General features: G+C 41.0%; 1 protein-coding gene across 12 annotated transcripts in view; it reads left to right on the top strand.

The window, feature by feature from the left end:
• Positions 1-2,730: 2,730 nt before the first annotated feature.
• nrxn3a (neurexin 3a) overlaps positions 2,731-25,071 on the top strand; it is a 96,774-nt gene continuing 74,433 nt past the window's right edge. For all 12 annotated transcript variants that reach the window (XR_015846202.1, XR_015846178.1, XR_015846198.1 and 9 more), the window contains exons 1-3: positions 2,731-2,976; positions 14,810-15,966; positions 23,834-23,854. Coding sequence is in view for 8 of the 12 variants with exons in the window: in XM_088311139.1 (XP_088167265.1) it covers positions 15,282-15,966; positions 23,834-23,854 (706 nt within the window). In the remaining 4 variants the exon portion in view is untranslated. The remainder of the gene's footprint in view (positions 2,977-14,809; positions 15,967-23,833; positions 23,855-25,071) is intronic.

The following is a 25,071-nucleotide window of genomic DNA, read 5'->3' as shown; positions in this document are numbered from 1 at the left end:
ATTGTTTTTTTTTTTTTATCTGCTTGGGAGATGCTTTATGTTAAAGCCATTACAAAAGAAGCTGATATGTTCAACTTTGTCCGAGTCACACTGTTCTGTTCACATTGCCACTGCTGTTGTTGAATATTCAGATGAGGATTTGCCATATAAATGAATAGTGCACTTAATTTAGGATGGCAAACTATTATTAACGGCCAGCAGAATTCCCCACGTTGCCCATTATAGATTATTTCAACAGATCTTTCAAGACCCACAACATTTGTTTTCTATATGACTATAAGAGTGTCGAACCAACAAATAGAAAGAGGGGAGTAAAATAGTTTCTATTTTTTTCTGTTCATTGCACTCTACAAGGATCCATTAGTTAAAAAAAATATAATATATACATCCATCCGGCCATTATCTGATCCGTTTAAATGTGTCCTAAATGGTATTCAAAAATCAACTAATACATAAGAAAAGAAACAGACATAATAAGAAACATATCAATGGTGTTTTTCACTAATGAGTCCTCTTCCCATTTTCCCCCTCCTCTGGTACAGTTAATGAGCAGTTAATACTTGTGTTTTTTAAGTGTTTTATTTTATTATATAATATATAATCGTGATTATTTTCATTTGGTACATTATTGCATCATATAGCTTTGTAACCACAGACACAACAAGTGATGAATACAATTTAATTTTGGCGTTGGAATAACATATATATATATATATACACACACAAACATACACACACACGACGTGCCTTGTGGTGTGACTTACTTCACTGCATGCGGGGTCCAAATTCACGTTGATACATGGGGCCTTTAATTCCGGCCTTCATTTCCATGGCGAAGGGCCCTGAGCAAAGGCTTAAAGCAGGGGTCCTCAATCCTGTTCCTCGAGGGCCGGTGTCCTGCAGGTTTTCCATCTCTCCCTGCTGCAACACAGCTGATTCAAAAGATCAGATTAATCAGCAAGGTCTGCAGAAGCTAGATAACGATCGCTCAGGTGTGTTGCACCATGGAGAGGTGGAAAACGGGCAGGACACCGGCCCTCGAGGAACAGGATTGAATACCCCTGGCTTAAAGTAACATTGGTCAGATTTACCAGGTCACGCGTAACCCAACCCACTTAATCCAGATTTAACGACTCAAACAATGTTGCCCAGTGAGTCTTATGTAACAAGTGGTGTTTTGAGATTGAATACAAAAAAATATACTCACATTTGAAAGTAAACTGCTGAATCTGAATGTGGGGTGACTTCAGGTGCCTCCATGTTTTAAGCGTGGAAGAATAGCGGCGTAGAAGAAGAGCAGAGGAATTTAGAGTACAGGGGTTGCTCCATCACAGCCAGCGCACATGGTCTATCTCCATGGAAACGGAGGCAAGATTTGAAGGCTGGTTCTCAAAGACAGTGTGAGCTGTCTATATGAATTTGCACATAGCTATTAAGACTGTCCACATTCGACACGGGTTATGCCGTCCACGAAGAGGAGCAGTCCAAGTATTCAAAAGACACAGCCGTTGAATTGTCCTTCGGAGGACGCAATCGATCCTTGGTTCAATTCTCACAAGAAGGTTCATTAAGAAATCAAATTGTGTATATGAAGATATGGTTGCTTGTCTGTTCTCTACGCAACCTGTGATTGGCCGGCGCCACGTCCAACACAGTCAACTGGGATAGACTCCAGCTCACCTGCACACCGATGAGAACAAGCCATTCGAGATGAGCACCTGGCTGATTAATTTATTCGTTCTGTCTCAATACTTTTGTTCAGGTATGATGTATTTTCAGAGGCCTATTGGCGAACACATGCTGCAGTAGCTTTTCCTAAAGTAACACTCTACCAGATAGAAACTTAGTGTCCTTTCAAGGAGACTGCATGGAGAGGAGAGTAGGTAGTGTTAATGTGAAGAGAGAAAACACACAAACACAAAAATATGCATACACGTGCGGGCACACCCCCCTGCTCACGCACACACATTTATCGCTATTTATCTCTCTCTCTCTCTCTCTCTCTCTCTCTCTCTCTCTCTATATATATATATATATATATATATATATATCATTTCATTAGATTGTACCTGCCCAGATACATGTCTTGTGTGAAGAAAATTTTTCTTTCTTCATTTTTTTCAAATAAAATATAGTGACATTCCATAAAAAAAAAACATTTTTTTAAAAGAGGAGCACTACGCGTTTCATACTGTCAGGTGTATTTTTTTAATTTGCATTTGCGTTGAACTGAAATGCATCACATTGCCAATATTGTGTAATGTTTCTCACATAGGTAAATACCACATATTAGAGACCCTCTCAAGATGATGCAGTGCGAGTCTTCACCGCTGCAACAGAGCCTTAATGACATTGTGGTTTTTCTGCAGCCATTTTAGCGCGTTAGGCCACGCACCTGTGTTTCGGCTGTCGAATGCATTTTTTTTCTCATTTAAATTATTAATTAAGTAAACAAATTGACACGATGGATTTGATTGTTTCAGGGTGAACCTGCATGAAAGTCGAGGTTGCGGTGAGGGCCCTGCGTGTCGCTCTAAACGAGCAGCGCCTCAACGGTGTCAGTCATGCCGCCCACTGAAGCACACTTCCATCCACACGTGTACTACGGCTCTGCTTACGCGTGTGTCGGCCTCAAGGAAGAGCTGTGTGCCTTTAAAGTGACGCGCTCTGCTATTGGGTGGAAGGGCGGGCCCTAGCCGTGCGCGTGGGCGCGGCTAGCGTGTCCGTGCGCGCGCATCTGCCAGCATCAGCTCCAAGTGGCACCGAAGCGACAAGCCCCTTGTGTGGACATCGTGTACCGTTGCTCGACGCACCTGTGAGAAGGACGTGAGAGTCATCCCGAATCCGTCTGATGGTCACCACCCTTGCCCATTAACATATGCAAGAGGGATTTTAAAATTATTTCAAACAACATCTCCCTGGGGACCTAAAACTGGATTTACCACTCTGATGCTCTTGCTGGTCTGGTTGACGGAGGTCAGAATCATCACATTTTTGCTGTTTAATCTCATTTAAACTTCTCAGATGGAACTTCGTATGGAAGAAGTGTGGTTTTTAAAGAGGAAATAAAATGCCTTACCCTCAGGTATCGCACCACTGTACAGAACTGCAAACATGCACCCCATTCGTTCTTGGGGGGTTGTCGGGTGGTTTAAAATCGGAAAACGTTTCATGTTGGTATCTGTGTTACCACGGTGAAAGAAACGCAGTGTGGCAAGAGGGGATAAAATTACACGCGTCTTCTCTTCTCGGCAATATCTTTAATTGTAAAATAATTTCTCAACAATTTTAGACTGAATGTCTATGCTTTGCGTCAACATGACTGTCATCCAACCGGAGACGTGTTTTTCTTGCTTTATTTGTCCCTTTTCGTGGTTGTTGTTTTATTTATTTTATTTAGATTAATTATAAATGACTCCATCGCCGGTGTCCAATATCCTCGCATTGTTCTCGTCGTCAGGTTCCAGTTAGGATGTCAAACAAATACAAGCCAAGCACAACCCTTTGCGCATATCAAACACGCCTTCCTTTCTCTGACACACATGCTCGTGCGCAAAGACGCTCGGCATGGAAATAAATACTACTGTCTAATTTGATATATTTCGATCATCCCAACAAGCTTCTCACTCGAAGACTCGACATTCTTTTGGCAACCATGCAAAATTCGTCAAATTCCTCCATTTATGCGCCGTTTTCCTGGGTCTCCAAAGCTTCTCACTTGCTTGCGCACGTTTAAGAATTGGTGCAACAAATTGCAATCGTTCCGTTCATCCACATCACAGGTTGATTATTTTGTCTTGTTAAAAATACATTTGCATGTGTGTATAAAGGAAAATGAAATCAAACGAAATGCATTGGGATATTTTTTTTTACAAGACAGCTAGTAATCAACACTGCAATCGTCGTGCACGTGAGGATTATGTCTGTGTGAGCACGTGTGCGTGCGTGTGTGTGCGCGCGCTCGCGGATGCGTGTTGCAAAATAATCAAAATGACTAGACAACTTGTTTTTTTACCTCCTTAAAACGACGTGTTCTGAAACGAAGGTTTCTTAAATTATTCCTTCTCTGCTCCAACATGATATTTCAAGCTGCATTTTGCGCCAATCGTTTATCATTTTCTTTATTTTACCTTCAGTGATTTCTTAACAGCGCGTCTCGGCCTTTTCTTTGGCTGGGCTTCAACATAATCCAACGGAAACCTAAATGTGAATTTAGTTGTTTTTTTCCCATTGATTATTGGCCGTCTCATTTAAACCGCAATGGGGCTCTATTTTGATGCACCGGAGAAGTCTACCTGCGGAGAAATAACGCAGGAGGCCTCTGTCGGTTCCATTTAACGCCCGCGGTGGGAGGGATTGGGGGAAATAGTGATCAAACTGTTGTCAAGGTCTCAACAGTCGCGAAAACGCAATGTCAAGGGGACGCCCGCTGAGCTTTTTTTTTTTATACGTGGCTGCTGCACGTTTCCATGTGTCCGATTTTGAAGAGTTAATAGGATTAGATGAATTCTCGTGCATTTATGCGGAGGGAATTCCCAATCAGGCTTTTTCCAGAAGAGCTCGAATGGGCGTGGACCGCAGTGTGCTCTCTATTTTCCCTGTGTTTCTCATTAAACTTGGACTCATATTCATACGTTTAGAGTTAGACAGTGGTGACCCGCACTGGTAGTTTATATTAATCAATAATTTAATTATAATATCTATAATTCACTTACGACAACTCTAGCAGTGTAAAATGCTGCATTGCTCTGTGACTTGAACTACTACTGTATCAAATTTCCCCACTGTGGGACTAATAAAGGACATCTTTATCTTTATATTGTTGAGAAGTTGCCTGCCGTGAAATTGAAATGCAATAGGCATTCGTAACGATTTACAGTATTTCCATGGGAATACACACACGCACGCACACACACGTGTATATATATATATATATATATATATATATATATATATATATATATATATATATATATATATATATATATATATATATATATATAATTATTTCTTTATTTTTGGAGAGGCGTCGTCAGGCATTTTGGTAATTTGGCCGCCCCTTTTTTCCTTTGGTTGGCAGGTGATTAAATGCGCTAACAAACCAAGCGCAAAAAGCCAAGGGCTCTCAAGGTAACACTAATCCCTATAGGGCGTGGAAAGTCAAATATTATACAGGATTTAGACGACTGCTCATTTCATGCTTTGATCAAGATGTGTGTGTGTGTGTCTGTCGTTGTTCGTCATTCGAGCCTACGTTCGTGTGTTAAATATTTAGTCAACATGCCTCGTGATTATCGACTCCCTGATATAATGGATACTCAGAACGAGAACTGTCGTCTGGTTTCTGTAGCTATAATACGAGCAAGAATAAAAAAATAAATAAACACGAAAATCAGGCCATTTCAGTGAGACGCAAAGGTGTTACGTAAACGTCTCTTTTGGGGGAAAATGCCACGCATTTTCGGGGCGCGCTTGTGTGTAAAATATGTGCGTGCGTCTGCTCTGCAAGTGTACGTAATATTTTAATGTCTGCAGTGATTGCGTGCTGTCACGTTAATGATTTGTTACAGAGTGTGTCCGTGTGCATATTTAGCCATACATGATGGGGTGTGTGTGCGTGTGTGTGTGGAGAGGGCGGCGGAGGGGGGGGGCTGCTGGTGCTCTCTAACGGGGTGATGTAATGCCGCGAAGGGTGCTGCAGCAGAACCACACAACCCAAAGAAGGCGTGTCTTGCCTGCAGAACAGCGGGGAAATAACACGTTTCGCCCACGCGTGTACTGGCTGATATCCTCACACAGAAATTGTCGTTACATTCACAATTTCGGTAATTTGTCGATATTGTTTTTAATATGTAAATTAAAGGTTAGTAAGAAACCAAGGAAATAATAGTGCCCTCTTTTTTAGGTGTCTTTATTTTGCTTGTTAGTTTGGTTAAGCGATATTATTTAATTGTACTCTTTTTTAGTGAAGGCCTACGTGCTTCTGTGTCTTAAAAAGGAATTCAGCCAACCCTCCCAAATCGTTGTACCGTTTTATCCCCCGCCCACAAAGAACCAATGTTTGCCAGAATATTTAAAAAGATGTAGATTACATTACATGTATTTTTAACTGGATTATATATTTTTGTCATATATTCCTTCTATTCCTATACATTTTGTCCTTATTGAAGTTGTATACTATGTCTATACCAGTCTACATAATAGCGATACATGAATTGTCATCTGGATGTAACCTCAGAATGTTTCCAATATATTAACATGAGAGGGAATATGCACGTGAATCCAGGAGGCCCTGCAACAATACAATGTAATTCATTATTACTATAACCATTATTATCATTATCATTTAATTATCTTTTGTGGCACATTTGTAATGATGCCTCATTTGGGTCATGATCATGACATACTCCTTGGTATGTAACTATCAACCATGAGTGTCGATGTTGTTTCAATTACCGGTCCAAGTAAAATTGCTTCAGGATTAAAAATTGCACTGTGCCTGAAATGTTTTTGGTCCTTCTATATACGTTGCAGAAGACGATTATTTACTTCTTTATGCATACCTTAAGGTAGCCATTTTCCAGAGTAAATGCATTATAAAACGACACTCATTTAGGTCTTATTTTTCATCATATACATGCTAGCACACCAGACTGTATATCTCGCCCAAATAATATCTGTTGACATACAGATAATGTAATTATTAAAAACCCACGGCTGTGAATGTGATTCAAAATCTTTTTTTTTTCTAAAATGGCTGGCTGGATAGAAGCAGTTTTGTGTGCCAGAAATGTTTGTGCTCGAGCAACGTGATTAAGAGAAGACAGGAAGGGATGGCTGAGGTCTGGGTGGTTCGTGAGCTGCGTGAGTGGGAGTGAATGAGGTGGAACATCCTCCCCTGCTCTCTATTTCCACTCGTCTTCTCCTCCTCCCATTTACTCTCAGTGCTGGACAAATCATTTCACGGCAGCAAATATAATAAATATCAAACATACTATTTCAATCGCCGAATAATGCGGATAAATTATAGATTGTAGTCAGTCTTTTTCAGTTAGCAAATACTACGGATGGAGGACATTTTGTCGCCGCATTTGAGATGTGCGTCGCTGCGGCTTTTTGTCCATGTGATCGAGTCACCTGCTGTAAAATTACTGTCAAGTGGCATCCATTTAAACACAAGGGGCCCGCTGGCGGGCTGTTTTATTTGTTGTTGTGCGCGTGCGCGGCTCTGAAGTACACGCGCGTACACACGTGTACGCTCAGATACAGCTGCCACATCCACCCCCCATGAGACGCACACGCGCACACATTCTCACTCTCTCTCTCACGCACACACACACGCACACGCACACGCCCATGCAACCTCCACAGTGCTTGTGGTTGTTAATAGGATCCAGAGTGCTGCTTGCCTTTTGTCAGGTGTGTACGTCGACTCGTCCCTGTGGTGCTGGTCAAAAGATCCTTTCACTGAGAACAATGATCCATGCCGTTTAGCCTTTTAACCCCCGACGGTCCCCATACTGCAACCAAAGGCAAGCACAGACACATGTAACAGCCCCCCCAAGATCTCCCCCCACACACATACACACACGCACGTACACCCCAACGTGCACATTCTCCTACATTGGAGAAAGCCGAACATTATGCTGAAACAAGCCTGCATTTATTCAGTATATTTTTACTTTATAAAACAGGCAATAAATGTACAGTTCAATGTGTGGTGTAAAATATAATGAAGTGCCTGCCTTAAGTGACATCTCTGTGGTGACTAACAATGTTCTTTGAGTGCACTGCGAAATTGCTGAAGCACTTAGTGCAGAGACGGTGTGTGTGGGTGTGTCTGTGTGCGTGTTAAGGCAGTTTCCAAGCCATCTCTGCTCTCTCCCAGCCAGGTATTTAAACCTCAGCACCTCAAGCTTCATGCCACAGCTCTAGAAAAATAGTGCTTGATTAGCTGACACTGTATGATAACAGATAATATACTACAAGAAAGAAACATGCCACTGTTAAAATACTGCACACACATAATTTATTTCTCTGATGAGGTAAATTGAGAATAGTTCATTTTCAATGCCGACCTGGAGGGAGCTTTGGGGTTCAGTGTCTTGGCAATGGGCACGTCGACAGTGGGCAGAGACTTGCGACCCTTGGCTCACTGGGTGACCCACTCTCCGAATGGAGCGACGGCTGCCATGCCACATCATTGAGTGACACATTAAAAAGGCCTTCTTTTGTGACAGCCTGTAAAAGCAGCTTTAAAGCAGAATAGATGACAGAAAGATGGCAGAGTGGTTTTGACTATTGAGTTGCTTTCTTAGAATGAGAGCAGCAGTGAGACATAGCGTGCACTTTAACTATTTCACATGTCTGATTGCTGGATTCTTAGAAGAAGAAGAAGAAACAGAAGAGGACCTGCACAAATATCTCCGGGGAATTAAGCATGAACCAGCTTCAGATCCTGACGGATTCTGGCTTGAGCAAATCATGACTTTGCAATATTGCAATTACAACTGTAAAATGTGTGGTTTCTATTGAACACAATCGATTTCTTAAACACAAGTTCAAATGAATACAATCAAAATAATAAATCAAATAAAAGTTTGGAGACCAGGCATGGTTGTAACAAAGTAGTAGTAATCGTTATAAAACTCTCAGTTTGACCAATCAGAAAAGAGCTATGGTGATGTCATCAATACAGTTCACTTACAAATGCAGCTCACTGGTGTAGCCTCATGCCTCTGCGTTGAATCTGTCTGTTCTGCAGACCCAAAACTTTTCATCACAAATATTTTTTTGCAGCAGCCATAATGTTGTAAGCTCTAAGAGTTTCTCTAGTTTAAATTGATGTTTTGATTGCATTAGTGCTAGCTTTAAAGCTAAATGCTAATAGCTTGTTAATGGCTTTCTGAAATGGGGAGGGTTGTAAGTGTTCTTAAAAAAAATAATGCTTGTGATACTTGATAATGTGATTCGTGAAAATTGATATACTTGGATAACTCACGACCAAGGGAAGTGTGGATCAAATGTGAGCATTGTAAATTTTGGGCCCATGAAGCCCGCCACCCCAGGCAAGGACAACAGCATTTGTCACAACTAATCTAATTAAACATTTTTACAAAACACACACCATAAACACTAGTTTATACTTATTATTTATTTGATTTATTGTTGTTATACATACAAGTAGGCACAGTCAGTTAGCACCGCACTTGTTATTCAATGGACACTTATCTCTTGATCAAATTGTATTCATACAGATATTTACCCTAATTATGATTTACTGTGTTAGTGTCGATTAATGATAGACCACGGCGCATTCCGAGACGTACAAATTTGTCTTATGCCGCTGCCGTAGACGCGGTATTCACCCATAAGCTTCGGATTTTGTATTGAGCGAAAGTAAAGACTTTCAAATTACAGTCTTCCTTGAAACCAGTAACAGGCCCATGCCTACATGTAATTTATTATTATGTGACAGTTCATCTGTGGAAATCATATCTTTGTTTGGGTTTGCTTTGAGCTACTGAATAGGGAAAATTGAGTCTCATGGGGCAAGTATTTAGGTTCAAATCGTTTATAGCTAAAATGCTGATGGTGTAGTGGTATATTGGCCCGATGTGTCGGCAAACTCCTCTTGCATGATCGTGATCAACAGATTTGCTGGGTTGCCTGTTTTTGAGGACTTACCTTATAAAACAGGTTCATTTACGTTACACTGGTTTGGAGATACCACACAAGCTATAGTGGGGATCAGTCTTGTTAAAATAGTTTAAACTAGGAAAGATAAATGCAAGTCATGGCTTTTCATCTGCTGCACATTTAAACATTTTGAACAGACCCATCATAATGTTTTTTTTTTTTTTTTTGACTGGCGACCAGTTAAACGGAGGGGCCGCACGGTGGCCGACATATTAGCACGATGGCCCCACAGTTCAGAGGTGCGAGCTTCGGCTCCGGCTTTCTTGTGTGGAGTTTCCATGTTCTCCTCGTTCCTGCGTGGGTTTCCTCTGGGTACTCCGGTTTCCTTCCACATTCCAAAAACATGCATGGCAGGTTGATTGAACACTCTCAATTGCCCCTCGGTATGAGTGTGAGCACGAATGGTTGTTCGTCTCTGTGTGCCCTGCAATTGGCTGGCAACCAGTTCTGGGTGTACCCCGCCTCCTGCCCGAAGACAGCTGGGATAGGCTCCAGCACCCCCCGCGACCCTTGTGAGGAGAAGCGGAACAGATGATAGATGGATGGAAATTTATAGGGATAATCCAACCAGTATGGTCCATTTTTCAATAACAAGCTCAATTTATGTATTCTCTTTTCAGGAAAAGTATATTAGCTTGCATTTTCTATTTATTTATTTTGGAGAAATCAGCAAACAAATAACGATTTAAAATCCACCCCCTACAAATAAGGCTTATGGCCATGCCCCCTCGCATCCCTCCATGTCTCGATGATTACAATTTGTCCATTCAAAGTTAATGTTAATATGTTGCTAATAATTCCAAAATAACCGGACCATACATGCTCAAATGTAAGTCTACTGAGGCCCACTTCAACCTCTGAAAACATCACAAAATGATTCGCCTTTCCATGGCTGACTTACAAGACAATGAGGAAATAAGCATTTTACGTGCAGTTTCTGGCATGTCTTGTATTCTTTAATAAGTCACCAAGATATGCTAACAACATACGTTCCGAGAGGCTTTTCCTGAAGTTAAGTTTGTTCTTAAGTTTTTATGTATGATAATTGAATCCGCAAGCATTAACTTGACTTATTTTTTTTCACCAAGACCAATCGGCGCTACGCCGACCCCACTGATCCGAAAACGACGGGTCCAGTGTGGCCACACTCGGTTTTGAGTAGGCCTCCTTGCTGGAACTTTGGTTTTCTGAATTTTTCAAAGACTGTCCATCCATCCATCAATTTTCTGCACTACATATCCACACTAGGGTTGTGTGCGGGCCTGCTGGATGTTTTCAAAATCCAGCTTTTGCTGCATTGTGAAGCTCGCAATCCGACATTGAAGCTCCCGAACCAAAAGCAGATGTCGCTCATGAAACGCTCAAAGTGACCACCTCCAGGGTTTGTCGATGAAGTGTTTATCGGAAATCATCGCCCACTAGCAATGCGATGCTGACGACTGCATGTGGTGGCGAACCTACTTAATGGCACAGAGCTGCACGTCTGGACTGTAAGAAGCTGTTCTGCTAAGCTCGTCTGTTTAGCTACCAAAAAGCCAATTGTTGCCTTTAGCAGCCCTGTTACTTTTAACACCTCTGCAGCGGCAGGCAGGTGGTTACATCCATGCCTGCCCGCCAACAGTCACCGGCTGCCTCCTGAGATTTAACAAAATTTTAGCATAGCTTAATGTCCGAAATATAACTAGTGCACTTGCCCGCTTAAGCCTGTGTAAGTGGAGAATCAATCGGCATGCTGTTTTCGATTTTGTGATGGTTCTTCACAGGTTGAAGAGGACAAGAGTTATAAGTACATTTGAATTTTGCTGACGATTGGTCGCCGTTTTAAACAACAGAACTGACAAACCAAGAAATATTACAATGCTTGGCACCCTGCTGTGTTGTAGACAGCTCAGATGGAAAAAATTACAAGCTGAACAACAAAAGTGGTCATGGCATTTTGTCGTAAATCTCACCACAAAAAGCGCTTAAATCACTGCGGAGTCTTTTTGGTGTATGAATTTTAGTACTGATATGATTTTTACAAGCATACCTGTTGTATAACTGCCAATGTTCAGATGCATCAAGTGTCCCTTTAAGGCTGTACCCCGCCTCTCACCCAAATTCAGCTGGGACTGGCTCCAGCTCACCAAGGACAATTGTGAGGACAAGCTGTTCAGAAAATCGATGGTTGGATGGAAGTTTTCTTTTGAAATCCACCCTTGACTGGCCTCTTTGCAATGACAGCTTCAGGTACAAGTCTGTTGTACGCTGTGTAACATCAGTGTAAAAGGAGACCTGAGAACTTTAACTCTTCCAGCCTGAAATTCAGCCATGGCACCTGCTCTCACTCTCATTTACAGTGTAGATACAGTATGAGAGTGTCTCTCTTGGATTCAGTTAGATTCAGCAGAAAGCTGTCTCTCCAGACTCATCATCAGATAAAAGGCGTTCTGCCTGGCTGACTGATAGTCATGCTTTGCCATGAGAATAATGGAATTAATTTACCCGGCAGATGACCGATAACTCCGAACAACCTTTGTGAGAGAGGAAAAATGCAGCACTATCAAGGCAATTTTAATTAAGATTGTTGACTTCCAGCCAAATACTACGTTAACTGTGAGCCATCTGCAATAGAACCAATTTTTTTTTTTACAAGCAGAATGCTCACCCTGTTATATAATCATATATATAAAATATAATGTTGTTTACTCCTCTCTGAGTCGTTAACTTATCATGGTGAGGGGTTTGTGTTTCCCATTGAACCTAGGAGCTAAGTTAGACAAATATGGAGCTTTATACCCCTGAGAAGGTCATGACAGATTTTAGGTGAGTGACCAAATATAGCATGGGTTAAAACCCACCAATGACGAACAAAATCAGTGGACCTTGTTTTCCCTCCCTGTCTGGAGCCAAGTCTGGATTTAGGGGCTCAATGACAAGTGCCTCGCGGCTGGGCCTACATCAAAAGGACGGGTACATGGTCCTCCCTTCCCATAGTCTTTCACCTGTGGAAGAGGCTAAAGGGCATAATATTACCTAAAAAATTAATTCAATCTCTGATTTAATGCTGGATTTAATTCAGATCGTACGAACACAAAGCCGGCGGCAGCCGAGTATTTCAAAGTCTGAGAATGTGGAGCCCCCACTGTGCAAAAAACCTTTGAAATGGCCACAAAAGTAAAAAGGCTGCCCTACAACATATTAAAAAAACCTTCTTAAAGGTCAAAAGCCATAGAGATGCAATAAAACATGACAACTAACCATAAATTAAGTGGATATTATGATCAAACGAAGACTTACCTCTGTGACAAATGAGAGTCCTTCCGCAACGAAGCGTCACATGGATCGATTTTAAACAAGCTCGCCAAGTTAATCCAGCGAACCTTACTGTCATCAGCTTGAGATCTGACTGGCTATCGCAACTGTCCATCAACTCTGAAAGCTCATTGACTTTGACAGAACAGATGCCCGCACAATTGTATCTGAAGGCCTCGGACGAATAGTGCGTCCTACTGGTACTGTGAAATCTGCCTGGCAACACGAGCAAGCTGAATTCGGATTGGATAAAATACAACACTAGAATATAATATGACATCAGTGTGAAAAATATGATCATGATTTCTTGGTTATGTTAGGCCAGCAGAGAAGGCCTTGAAGGCCTTAACCGGCCACCTTTGGTGGGTTAAAAAAGCAAGAATATAATTTAGATTTTCGAACGGTCGGTAAGTCTGTCTGGTGTGGATATATATATATATATATATATATATAAAATGAAATAAACTTTATCATCATACATATGCTCACCACTGCAATTACACCACACAACTCCCGCAGAATGAGAAAACTGAAGTAGTTTTTCCGCAATTCTGCAACACGTCTCAAACATAACTTACATTCATGAGCCACAGTGTATTGGTGTTTTGTATTTGTGGATTTGTTATTTTCACATTTTTAAATCAGCTAAAATTGCATAAAAACTACAGACAAAGTGGGAACGGACCATAAGTATTCGTGAAAAAAAAAGAAAAAAAAAAGACAGTTCTTGGACAGACGAGGTTTCTGCGGGACAGCGACAATATAAAATAATGTGTATTTAATATCACTGTATATTAAATAGATGAGAATTCATTCCATTTTAAACCCTTACCTGAAAAAAAAAATCAAACGACAAGTTTACTAAAATAAGCTGCGTCCACACACTGACATCTTGTTGTGGCAAAAGCCCAACCAGAAAACTAAATCAATCGTCACGTCATACTGTACCAGCTTCAGGAGATGATAGAGTCAAAAAACTCTGTTAGACGGAGGCTTGGTTCTTTGTTTTTACATATCTGAAGTGTTGCTCTCTCGATATATGCAGTACAATGTCTAACAGCTCACCACGAGTGATCGAAAACACTTTCCAACTGACACTCTTTACACTTAGCTTTATAATCATTTCAATTCACATTGTCTAATTAAGGATGAGCCTCTCCCCAGTCATGTCTGTTTGTAAACATGTGAACATTCCATGATATGTTTAAAGTTTATCCGCTTTTTAAATAAAATATATTTTGGGGGTAGTTAAGTTGGGGGTTAAAGCATTTTGGCAGGGCTCACCTAGAATAAATATATATCTTTTAGTCTTTTGAATATCTTCTGATATAATTGTAATTGGTGAGCAAGTATAATTTTTTTAATTGCTTTTTTTAAACTTGCTGATCTGCCTACTGGTGGGTGATGGGTGTATATAGTGGAGATGGGGTGCTATTGATCTCAACACAGAACATTGTGAATCGGTGGAGGGAATACTTAGAAGACCTCAATTCCAAAGACATGCCTTCCAATGAGGAGGTCACTGAGTTGGTTACAAAGCTCCTCCGTGGCAAGGCCCCGGGGGTGGATGAGATCCGCCCAAAGCTCCATATCTAAAACGCTACCTTGGTGAATATGTCATATGTAGATTTGTGCACTTTTAACTATCATCTTCCAAATGCCATTTGTTTTCTTTTGGATAATTCAATTTCAGGTTGAAAATGTACGGTCATGAAATCATCTGACTGAAAGTGATGGTTATAAACACAGTTTGACATGATGTGCGTTTCTTATTCACCCAGTGTGACCTCCAATTTTTTTTCTCTGTTTTTGACAGTAATGGAGTCAAGAGAAGCAAGCAGATCCCACGTCTGCTTAAACTCCCAGTCTGAAACATGAAGGAGAAAGTTCTGCTTAACAGTATAGCCAGAGGACTTGTTTCCAACAGAGCCTTACACCATGGATCTTGAAAGTATGTGCACTGAAGTGTAAAAAAAAAAACAAAAAAAAAAACGAAAACAAAAAACAAAAAAAAACAAAAACATTACCTCCTCTCCATCTTTGGACTCTCAGGAGGAAAGCAAAGACCAATGCCTGCCAGCTACTCAACAATTTCCCGATGTGATCGGCCTTAAGACTGTTAACCGCAACGACTGTTATCCTGTTGCTGCCCTTCTCCCTTTAGATATATTTTTTTTATAGCGATACAAAATTTATTTGAATATATCAATAAAAGAAAATCCTAATTAGTCCAGCCAGACTGCATTCCAATCAAACATCCTGTTGGATTAATATATTTTTTTGCAAGAATGGATCTCCTCAGTTTTTCTATCAAGCTGCAGTTGTTCCTCAGCACATGTATGGGACTGCAGTTTTTAGGCACACCCGGTCAGTGGGCCCGTTACCTCCGCTGGGATGCCAGCATCCGCGGTGATCTCAGCTTCCAGTTCAAGACAGAATTCTCAGAGGCACTGCTGCTGTACTTTGACGATGGAGGTTACTGTGACTTTCTGCAGCTGTCTGTGGTTGAGGGTCGACTTCAGCTCCGTTTCAGCATCGACTGTGCTGAAACCACAGTTGTGTCCGACAGAAGGGTGGATGACAACAACTGGCACTTTGCGACTCTAAGCAGGTATAACTTGCGCACGGTTCTCGCACTGGATGGTCAAGCCAAAGCAGATGAAGTGCGGCCACAGCGCCAGTTCATGAAAATTGTGAGTGACCTGTTCCTGGGTGGAGTGCCTCAGGATATCCGCAGCGGTGCACTCACGTTGCCCACGGTGCGAAACACGCAGCCCTTCAAGGGCACAATCACAGACCTGAAATATGGCAAGTCACAACCTCTGTTCCTGGGAAGTCTTCAAGTACCCTTGGAGTCTGAGGGGTGGTGCACTGTCAACCCGTGTGAGAATGGCGGCACATGCACAGTGGTGGACGGACAGCCAGTCTGCGATTGCTCCAAAACAGAATACAAGGGCCGCTTCTGCACTGAAGGTAACAAACTTTACTTGGTTGACTTTTTTTTTTTTTGCATTCATCGAACACTATGTGGCCATCATAAATTAAAAAATAATCATGACACTTTGATAAGAATTCTTTGCAAGGCGTACTGTATAGATAAATGTATTGGGACTGCTAGTTCTACATCTTTTCACTAATACCACAACGCCTTCCTCAAGTGCCACTAACACACAGGACACCACTGACATTTTTCCACATCAAACGCATCATCTTGTTCATTTTTGTTACAACCGTCAAAACGGAAAGCATGCACGTCTGCTGAGGCATTTAAATCCAGGGAGTGGATTAGGCATGTTGCCAAATCTCTGATTGATTAAGTGTCTTATTAATGGTTTGTGTCCTTACTCGCGGCCTGCCTTGGGCCTTTTGGCTGATCCATTGTTGATCATTTAATAGCAAATTGGGCAGACAGCTGTCGTGAAACACAAATAATCAACAAGAATACCAAATTAGGCCTTTCACAGTGTCTATTTGACATGTTACCATCATGACCTTCAAATGTAAAATGTCATACATTTTCATCTTTTTTCATTTCACCGTACAAAGGATTGTTTCAGCTATTGCGCCAAGTGTTGCAGGCTCCTGGGTTGTTTGACTTTGTCGGCTTGCCAGGGTTTCACTGTGATTGTCCCTCATGTATGTATTTGTGTGTGTATGTGTGTGTGTGTGTGTGTCTAAAGACCAAGCTGTAAAATCTGAGAGCTAATCTAAATACTGCTAGCCAGTACAACACATTCTAATGACATTGCTTCTGCAGTCACTGATAAGGATGCCTCTTGAGAGAATGGAGCTCACCAGGCCCCTTTTCATTATCTAATCACAAGATGTCAGGTGTTTTATATCACATTCTTTTGTGCTGGGAATTAGAGTGGTGCACTGCTGAACAGCCTCCCAGTTTTCCCAACAACCTCACCATCCAATGCGTTTTCTCCCGGCAGTCCAAACACAAAACACTCCCTTGCGTTCACTGACCAGCTACAACATTACAGCAACTTGCAATTTATAAATCAGGATCTGTATGAAATATTCAGCAGAACAGATGCTAAAATAATTCAGAACCGTTCTGAATGAGTGCAAACTACAATCACAATAATTGACATATTAATACCGCTCTCTCAACTTTTTGAAGGCAGAACATTTGATAAAGTTATTGTATTTGTATTGGATAGCATGAGGTTGTCCTTGGGTCCATTGAAAGGTGCTGCATACATCTACGTTATCCACTCATTAATCTCACTTTACAACTAGTATTCAATTACTAAAAAAGATCAAATAATATTAACACGGCACGGTTGTTGACGAGTTAGCGCATCCACCTCACAGCACACTGGTGCTCTGGTTTCCTCATTCCAAAAACATACATGGCAGGTTTGAACACTCTAATTGAACTCTCGAAATTCTCCTTAGAGGGTGTATCCTGCCTTGTGGGGATAAGCAGTTCGGGAAAAAAAAAGGAATAAAAATTAAATTATTTATTTATTCACAATCAATACTCGTTTTTACACATCTTTGAGTTAACAATAAACTTACTCCTGAAAGTAATCATTAGCCACAAGGTACAGATTTTTTACGGAAACATTTTTCAGTTGACTAAGAATTCATTTTAAAATCATTTTTGACTCGGTGAAACAGTGGACGACTGGTTAGCACATCTGCCTCACAGTACAAAGGTCCAGGTTTCGAATCCGGGATTTGGCTTTCCCGTGTGGAGTTTGCATGTTCTCCCTCTGTGCTTGTGTGGGTTTTCTCCAGGTTATACTGTTCCCCCCCCGGATCCATTGATTGAACACTCTAAATCACATGTGTCAAACTCAAGGCCCGGGGGCCAGATCTGGCCCGCAACCTCATTTTATGTGGCCCGCAAAGGGCAAATCATCTGCATCAACTTCCTGTTTCTAGCATATTTTCTTCACTTTTAACAACACTGAGATATGAGATATTGCCATTTATTTATTACCAATCCTCCCCTTTTAAAATAAATTGAAAAATTGTTGAACAATTACTTACTAGCTTCTGATTTCAAAACTGGCTTTCCAATCAATTTATATGGGTTCACAGTCATACCGGCCCTCTGAGGGAAACCACAACTACGATGTGGCCCGTCCACAAAAATGAGTTTGACACCCCTGCTCTAAATTGTCCCGAGATATGTTTGTGAGTGTTGATGTTTGTTTGTCTTTGTGTGCCCTGTGAGTGGTTGTTCACGGTGTACTCGACCTACTGCCCGAAGACGACTCATGCTGTGCAGATTTAATTTCAATTAATTTATTAGGACCCCCATTAGCTTTTCTTCATTACCTATTCTTCCTTAAGTCCGCTTCCACCATCAGTACCTTGAAACGGCAATACACTATCCCTTTGCAAACCACAATATTACTACACTTACATAGTCTTGTTAAATTGGGATGTTATGTAAACCATGAAAACAGAATACAATTTACAAATCATTTTCAATCGATATTCAACTGAATACACTGCAAAGACAAGATATTTAATGTTGAAACTGATAAACTTCATTGTTTTTGTTTGCAAATATTGACTTAATCATCAGTTCATCAGGAAGCTTTGAAGGTGCCTGATAATGATCCTGATCCATTGAAGCAGATGTGTTGCAGCCAGGAGAGATGGCAAAACATACAGGAAAGCGAGCCTCCAGGACCGGAAGCTGACACTTATCATTCTCAAAGCTTTGAATGGATGACAACTGGAATGCTGTTTGTCTTTGAAGACGTCTCACCACTCATCCATGTAGGCTTCATCAGTTCATGCTACGAGGCTTGGTTCGGAATGCACGCGCCTAAGTTGGTATAGAAAAGCCAACTATTTATATTCCAAGTTGGCGGCACGCCACAACCACAAATGGTGTAATTCTTTTGGAATGCAAAACGCCAAATGCTTTGGTTTTTGCCAGTCAACAAGTCATGGGGTGGAGACGCCATCATTTAAATCCCATTCAGTTGTAAAAAGGTAATGGTGCAGCCTCGGTAGTCGATGGGGTCTGTTTTTTTGGCATTGCATTTAAGGGTAGGTGGTGTCAGGCTCCTCAAGTTAGTTGGTCACTAGCCTCTTTCACTCCTCTTTGAAACCTTCTTTCCTCTCCGTCGAGAATATGCACATTTTCTTCCTCAAAATTGTGCTCCATCTCTGTGGGGTGTTGGTAGACTGGTGACTCTTGACCTCAAGTGTCCGCTCCATTTTCTCCTCATTCGTAAACAAGATACTCGAACTCCTCCACATGGGATAGGAACTCCTCCTCGACCTGAAGAGAGCTCTCTTCCTCAACCTTCCGACTGAGGACCATGGTCTCAGATTTTAAGGTGCTGATTCTCATCCCAACCGCTTTACACTCGGCTGCAAATCGCTCCACGGAGAGTTGAAGATTACGGCTTTATGAATTCAACAGAACCTCAAAGACGTCATACTGAGGTCACCAAACCAAATATTCTCAAACATCCACCAAGCACTCCAGGGGATATATCGTTGAATGCCTTCTCCAAGTCCACAAAAGACATGTAGACTGGTTGGGTGAACTCACAGGCTCACTGGAAGACATTGCCAAGGTTTCCACTGTTCCACCGCTAAGGTGAAAAGCACACTGCGCCTTGTGATTCTGAGATTTTACTTCCCGACGGACCCGCCTCTCCAGCACCTCTGAATATTCATCCATCCATTATCTGAGCCGCTTTTCCTCACAAGGTGCTGGAGCCTATCCCAGCCGTCTTCGGGCAGTAGCTGGGGTACACCCGGAACTGGCTGCCAGACAATCGCAGGGCACGCTAAGACAAACAACCATCAGGTCTCACACTCACACCTTGGACCTATTTACAGTGTCCCAATAACCTACCATGCATGTTTTTGGAACGTGGGAGGAAACCGGAGTACTGACAAATGGAGACAAAAGAGAGAGCAGAAGCAAAAAAGAGCCAAAAGTAACAGTATGAAATGGTACATGACAACTGTGTCATTACATGTGATTTGGATTCTATTGTCTAAGAAATCAGTGCTCCACCCTTTGAGCAAGCTATGCATCGAGCAACAGTTTAAGACATGATTGGACAGGTCAGGATGAGATAGGACAGTGGCAGTGAGCTAGTCAGCACTCACAATATATGGCGGGAGAGGCCATGGAGTGCCAAAACAGCTAGTAAGATTTTTTTTGCGGAAATCAGAAGACAGTTCAGAATTTTGAGATAATTATGTATAGCAAGTTGAGAGTGGCCCCACAACAAATGACAAAATCTCCAAGGCATGTGACTACGGAGACTTGCTATTGAATCAACATTGTCACATTAGCCATTGGAGCTGTCCGAGCTTTCCAGGGTTGTTGTGCAGGAAAACGGAGGCATGGCACACTTGGCCTTAGCATGAAGACCAGTGCCTCAACCTCTGGGATCTGACCAAGCAGCAGGGGCCTGGCCTCGGGTGTTTAGGCATAAGCCGATTGACTAGCCACCTCCCAGCCTGTTATGCTCACCTAAAACCTGATTGGCAATTATTGTGTGCATTGTTTGACCTCCAGCAGGTTTGGATAGTGAATCATTCAGTTGAAGACAGAGGAGAGTTTCTGCGTAACTACTGACCAGAAATGCTGAATGGGAGTGCATAGCCATAGATAATGAAAATAAATGTTTTCGGTTTATGTGTCAGATTAAGAAAAGGCTATTGAGCATACTGTATTATGTAGTATGTGTCCTGTGAAGTACAGCACAGTACCTTATATTAGATTAGCAGTGGTGGTCAGTTAACATAGAAAGGTATTTCTCCTATTCTGTGATTGGTGGAATAAATTGGTGCAAGAGATTACATTTCAAACTTTGGAGTCTTATTTCCTGCTTTGGGGGATTGAAAAAAGTTTCCCTCTTTAGAAAATTTAGGACACGTTCAAATCCTAAGTAGGGATGGATAAGAATTTAGCTATTTTGATTCCATTATCAAAACAGCTTATTGATTCGATTCCTGATTCCCCTTATCCATTCTGATTTGGTAAGATGTGAAAAATTTCAAAAGATATCTGAAAATCTCCGTTGATTCTCTGTAAAGCTTATCCTCACCTTCCTGTGTAGAGTTTGCATGTTTTCCCCGTGCCTGCGTTTTCTCTAGATTTCCTCCCACATTCCAAAATCATGCATGCTAGGTTGATGGTCCCTAGGTGTGAGTGTGAGAGCAGATGGTTGTTCGCCTTTGGCTGGCAACCAGTTCAGGGTGTATCCTGTCGACTGCCCGAAGACACTTGAGATAGGCTCCAGCAACCGCCCCCCTCCGCGACCCTCGCAAGGAGAAGCGGAACAAATAATGGATGGTTCACACAAACAACCATTTATACTCACAGTCAAACCCACAGGCAGTTTAATTTCTTGAATTAACCAACCATACATGTTTTTGCAATGTGGGAGGAAACCGGTGTATCCAGAGAAAATCCATGCAAGCAGGAGGACTGCGCAGCCTTGCCTGATGCTTGAATTCACATTAACGTACTTTTGCAAAATGCAAGCTGGCATCCACTGGCACGTGCACACTCCATAGTTTCCATTCATGAACTCAACTCACACTAAACAGCGTAACTTTAAGAGTCGACTCTTTAGCGCATCATTTCCACTCAATGCAATTTTTTCACTAATGCAACTTGGCTTTAGCATGCGTCTATTAGTCATGTCCTGGAAAGTCACAAGTATTGTATTAATTTTTAATTGATACAGATGTTCAAATCCACTTTGTTCCCAAGTGCTGAATTGAAGATATATTTTGTTCATTTCTAAATCAAGATGATGCCAGATGGGGAGATTATAAAAGTTCTTAACCCAGGATTCTGTGGCCCCCTAGCCTTTTCCGACTTTTTAGACTCTGTGGATACGATTGAAGTGTTATTGTAAAAGTTGTCGCTTTTGAGACATTTGCTCATAACTGGTATTTATAAAAGTTTGGTGGAATTACAATTATATTCTTGTTCAAGACAATACTGATGCTCCTTATTTGGGTTTATTAATTTCAAGAAGTAAAGGAATTGACTAGCTAAATAATAGTGCCTGGAGGTTGATATGTCCTATGCCCCAGCGGATATATTTTTCTGAAGGCCGATTCGCTTTCTCTTATTGTTAGAATAGAAATTTGTCAAGGCAACGAGGTCAATGTGAATTTGTATTGAAAAATAATTGAATTGAAGTAGTTTTAATTATCACCATATTTGTTTCAGAAGTGAGATGTGGAGACGCATGTCAAGTCAACAAAGATCTTTTTCAACTTCATTCAAGTTGATTAAATTAACTCAGGAGGTTTGGACAAGAAATGAATGCCTAGATACTTAATGTTACCTGCCTAGGGTTTGAAGCTTCGTGATTTTTTTCTTTATGAAACATTCTTAACAACAAAAAACTACAAACTGAAACATTAATGTCGTTACTTTCTTGCTACATTCCATGGTAGTGTAGTGTTCTAGAAATTGCCCCAGTTTATAATCTCATTAAATGAGATACGATTATATGATGAAATCAAATTGTTTCCTTGAAAACAACTTATTTACAAATGTGTTTTGGTTGGATTACATACAGAGTAAGTGCTGTGTATGCAGTTCTGCTGTGCAATTTAGCTGCTGTGGCAATATCCGATTAGGACCAGTGTGAACAAGATGAGCTCTGGTACTCTTTAATCAATGATTAATTAATGAAGTCAGAAACAACAGGAAATTGGCGGAAGTGCTGAGGTGGATAAGTAAAATTGATGAAGGAAGAGAAAGCCAGTGATAAAACTCCAGATTAGATTACTTAGAGTAACTGAAAACATTTAAGAGCAATGTGAACATTACCCAAGAGAGAGGGACAGAGTATAATAGAGTCACGCAAAACTCATTTACATTAGACATTTTTGTTGTACCAATGTTTTATTTACCATATAATTATGGAAATTCTCACTTTCTTTATGATGATACAACAGGAAAAAAAAAATAAAACCTATATATACGTTTTCATATAAAACTACTGACATTTATTTATACATACCCACTGTTCAAATGTCGGGAGTCACTAAGAAATTTTATTTTTGAAGGAAGACTTTAAAAAAAAAAAAAAAAAAAATATATATATATATATATATATATACATACACTCTTTTCAAGAAATGATTGCAGATTAATTTTGACATTCACTCGCACACACACGCACGCCTTTCAGATGACCATTTGACCAAGTAATTTCATGTTGGAATACCGTTACACTCGTTGTCATTTTAAAACCAATTAATAGTTATGGCATATCTGATTGATTTCCATCTGCTTGTGTTCATATTAACAGTCACACATATCCAATTAGTCCCTGCCAAGGAAATCAAATGCATCTTAAATAATTAGCTTTCATATTACATTGACACAACTTGATTTGACTGAAAATAAACGTGTTCTTTTGGCTGAGTTTTTTGTTGTTGTATATTTATTCATATTTTGCAATCATCTTAACTCTTAAACTATATTTTGTCCCTAATCAATTCCTTTGTTAAAAATTCTTCCTCTTAATTGTCACCATAATTGTCAGAAACTGATTGATGAGGTTATTTGTCTGCAAAGAGGAAAGAAAGGGGAAGCATTGTGGATGTTATTGTTGGTTCGAAATAAATTTTCCCTCTTGGTATTTTCACACTAATTATTAACACTCGAACAAGATTGTTCTGTGATTTAACTTCTCACTGCAAGGTCTTTATTGCACAGTACCAAACATACACATGGCTGCGCTCACTGCCAGCCATTTGTATGAATCATGAAGAGTGTTATTATTTGCATGACAGTCAACATGCAAGCCATAAGAGTGTGTCTAATTCTTCCCTTGTTTGCTTGTCTCTCTGTCTTCTGTTTCAGAGGTGAGCAGCAAAACACCAGGTGAGTTGGAATTAAAAAAAAAAAGCCCGCCAACAGGTTTGGTTCAGTGTAGTAACCATAAAAAGTGCAATCAATTGTTTTTGGTACCAAGCACTGTCCCAAAGATCACACCGAGGAGGCGGCGTAATGTAACCGTTAATGTATAACATTAGCAGCAGACATTCCGGAAAAAGCAAACCTATCCGAATATACAAAGTATATACACAAATCCACATGCAGATGAGAGCTTTTGTGAAAGTTGGAACAATGCAAGCCGACACATTAGCAGTTGACGTGCTAGCGGTTAGCTGCAGCCGCAATACATTCCCAAATTTTGGCGTAACTCATTGGGGGTGTCTCCAGTCTTTGTGAAGCTGTGTTCGCCATCAGTCACGCATCGCTCACACGCTGCTCGCAACTTCACTTTGAACGCCTTGTTTACACTGATGTCCAATAGTTGGAGTTCCTTCGTGAAGCTTCCCGGAATGAAAGCGAGCTCTGAGTTTTTTTTTTGCTGCACTGCAGTACCTACTGGGGGCATGCCTTTAAGCGTCCTCTTTCACTTCCGCATGCTGTCGTCCGTCAAGTACGCCTTTTGTCTGTATAAGCAGTGTGTTGGCAAGCAATACTCAGAGTCAGCCAAGCGCAGTGTTCATCAAACTCATATTTACATATTTTGGAACTCGGTGAACGCCCTTGGGACGTCGCGTTATTAGGCAGCCCGTCCACTTTGGGGTAAATTTAAGATTTTTAAGTGCCCCTTATGCTCATAAAAATATTCACTTTGAAGTCCTGCATTGTTGACAGTATCGTTGATACATGCCCGTTTTCATGTTCCAATCAAGGAGCTACATGACTTTTGCAGAGGATACGTCAGATTGATTTAAGTTCGCCCGTGAAAGCTCCTTGATGCTCGCTCCTCATTGTGCATTTAACACAATTGAGATGCTCCTTAAAATGACGGCGTGAGAACAAATTCCGTGTCGTGTTCCCTGTTTTGAGGAGCAAGAAGCTCCTCTGTCTGTTGATTGCGCCACTGCGTCGGTAATCAATAGTGGCCAATTCTGGAGCTAACAAACTTCAAAAACTACTCTATATATAATGGGGAGTTTGGAGTGGACTGGACACTGTTTTTTGTTTATTAAATCCAAAATCGGATAAATCAAGGTTTGATAAATCTTATCCATTAGACATTATTATTTATAGATTGTTTCTAAATTGTTGAAGTATTCATAATC

This window comes from Idiotropiscis lumnitzeri, chromosome 1 (genome assembly GCF_059441095.1).
Source record: "Idiotropiscis lumnitzeri isolate Australia: NSW breed Sydney's pygmy pipehorse chromosome 1, RoL_Ilum_1.0, whole genome shotgun sequence".
NCBI classification, from domain to species: Eukaryota; Metazoa; Chordata; class Actinopteri; order Syngnathiformes; family Syngnathidae; genus Idiotropiscis; species Idiotropiscis lumnitzeri.
Note: the sequence above shows the minus strand (reverse complement) of the source record. Positions and strands in the feature narration are given on the sequence as shown.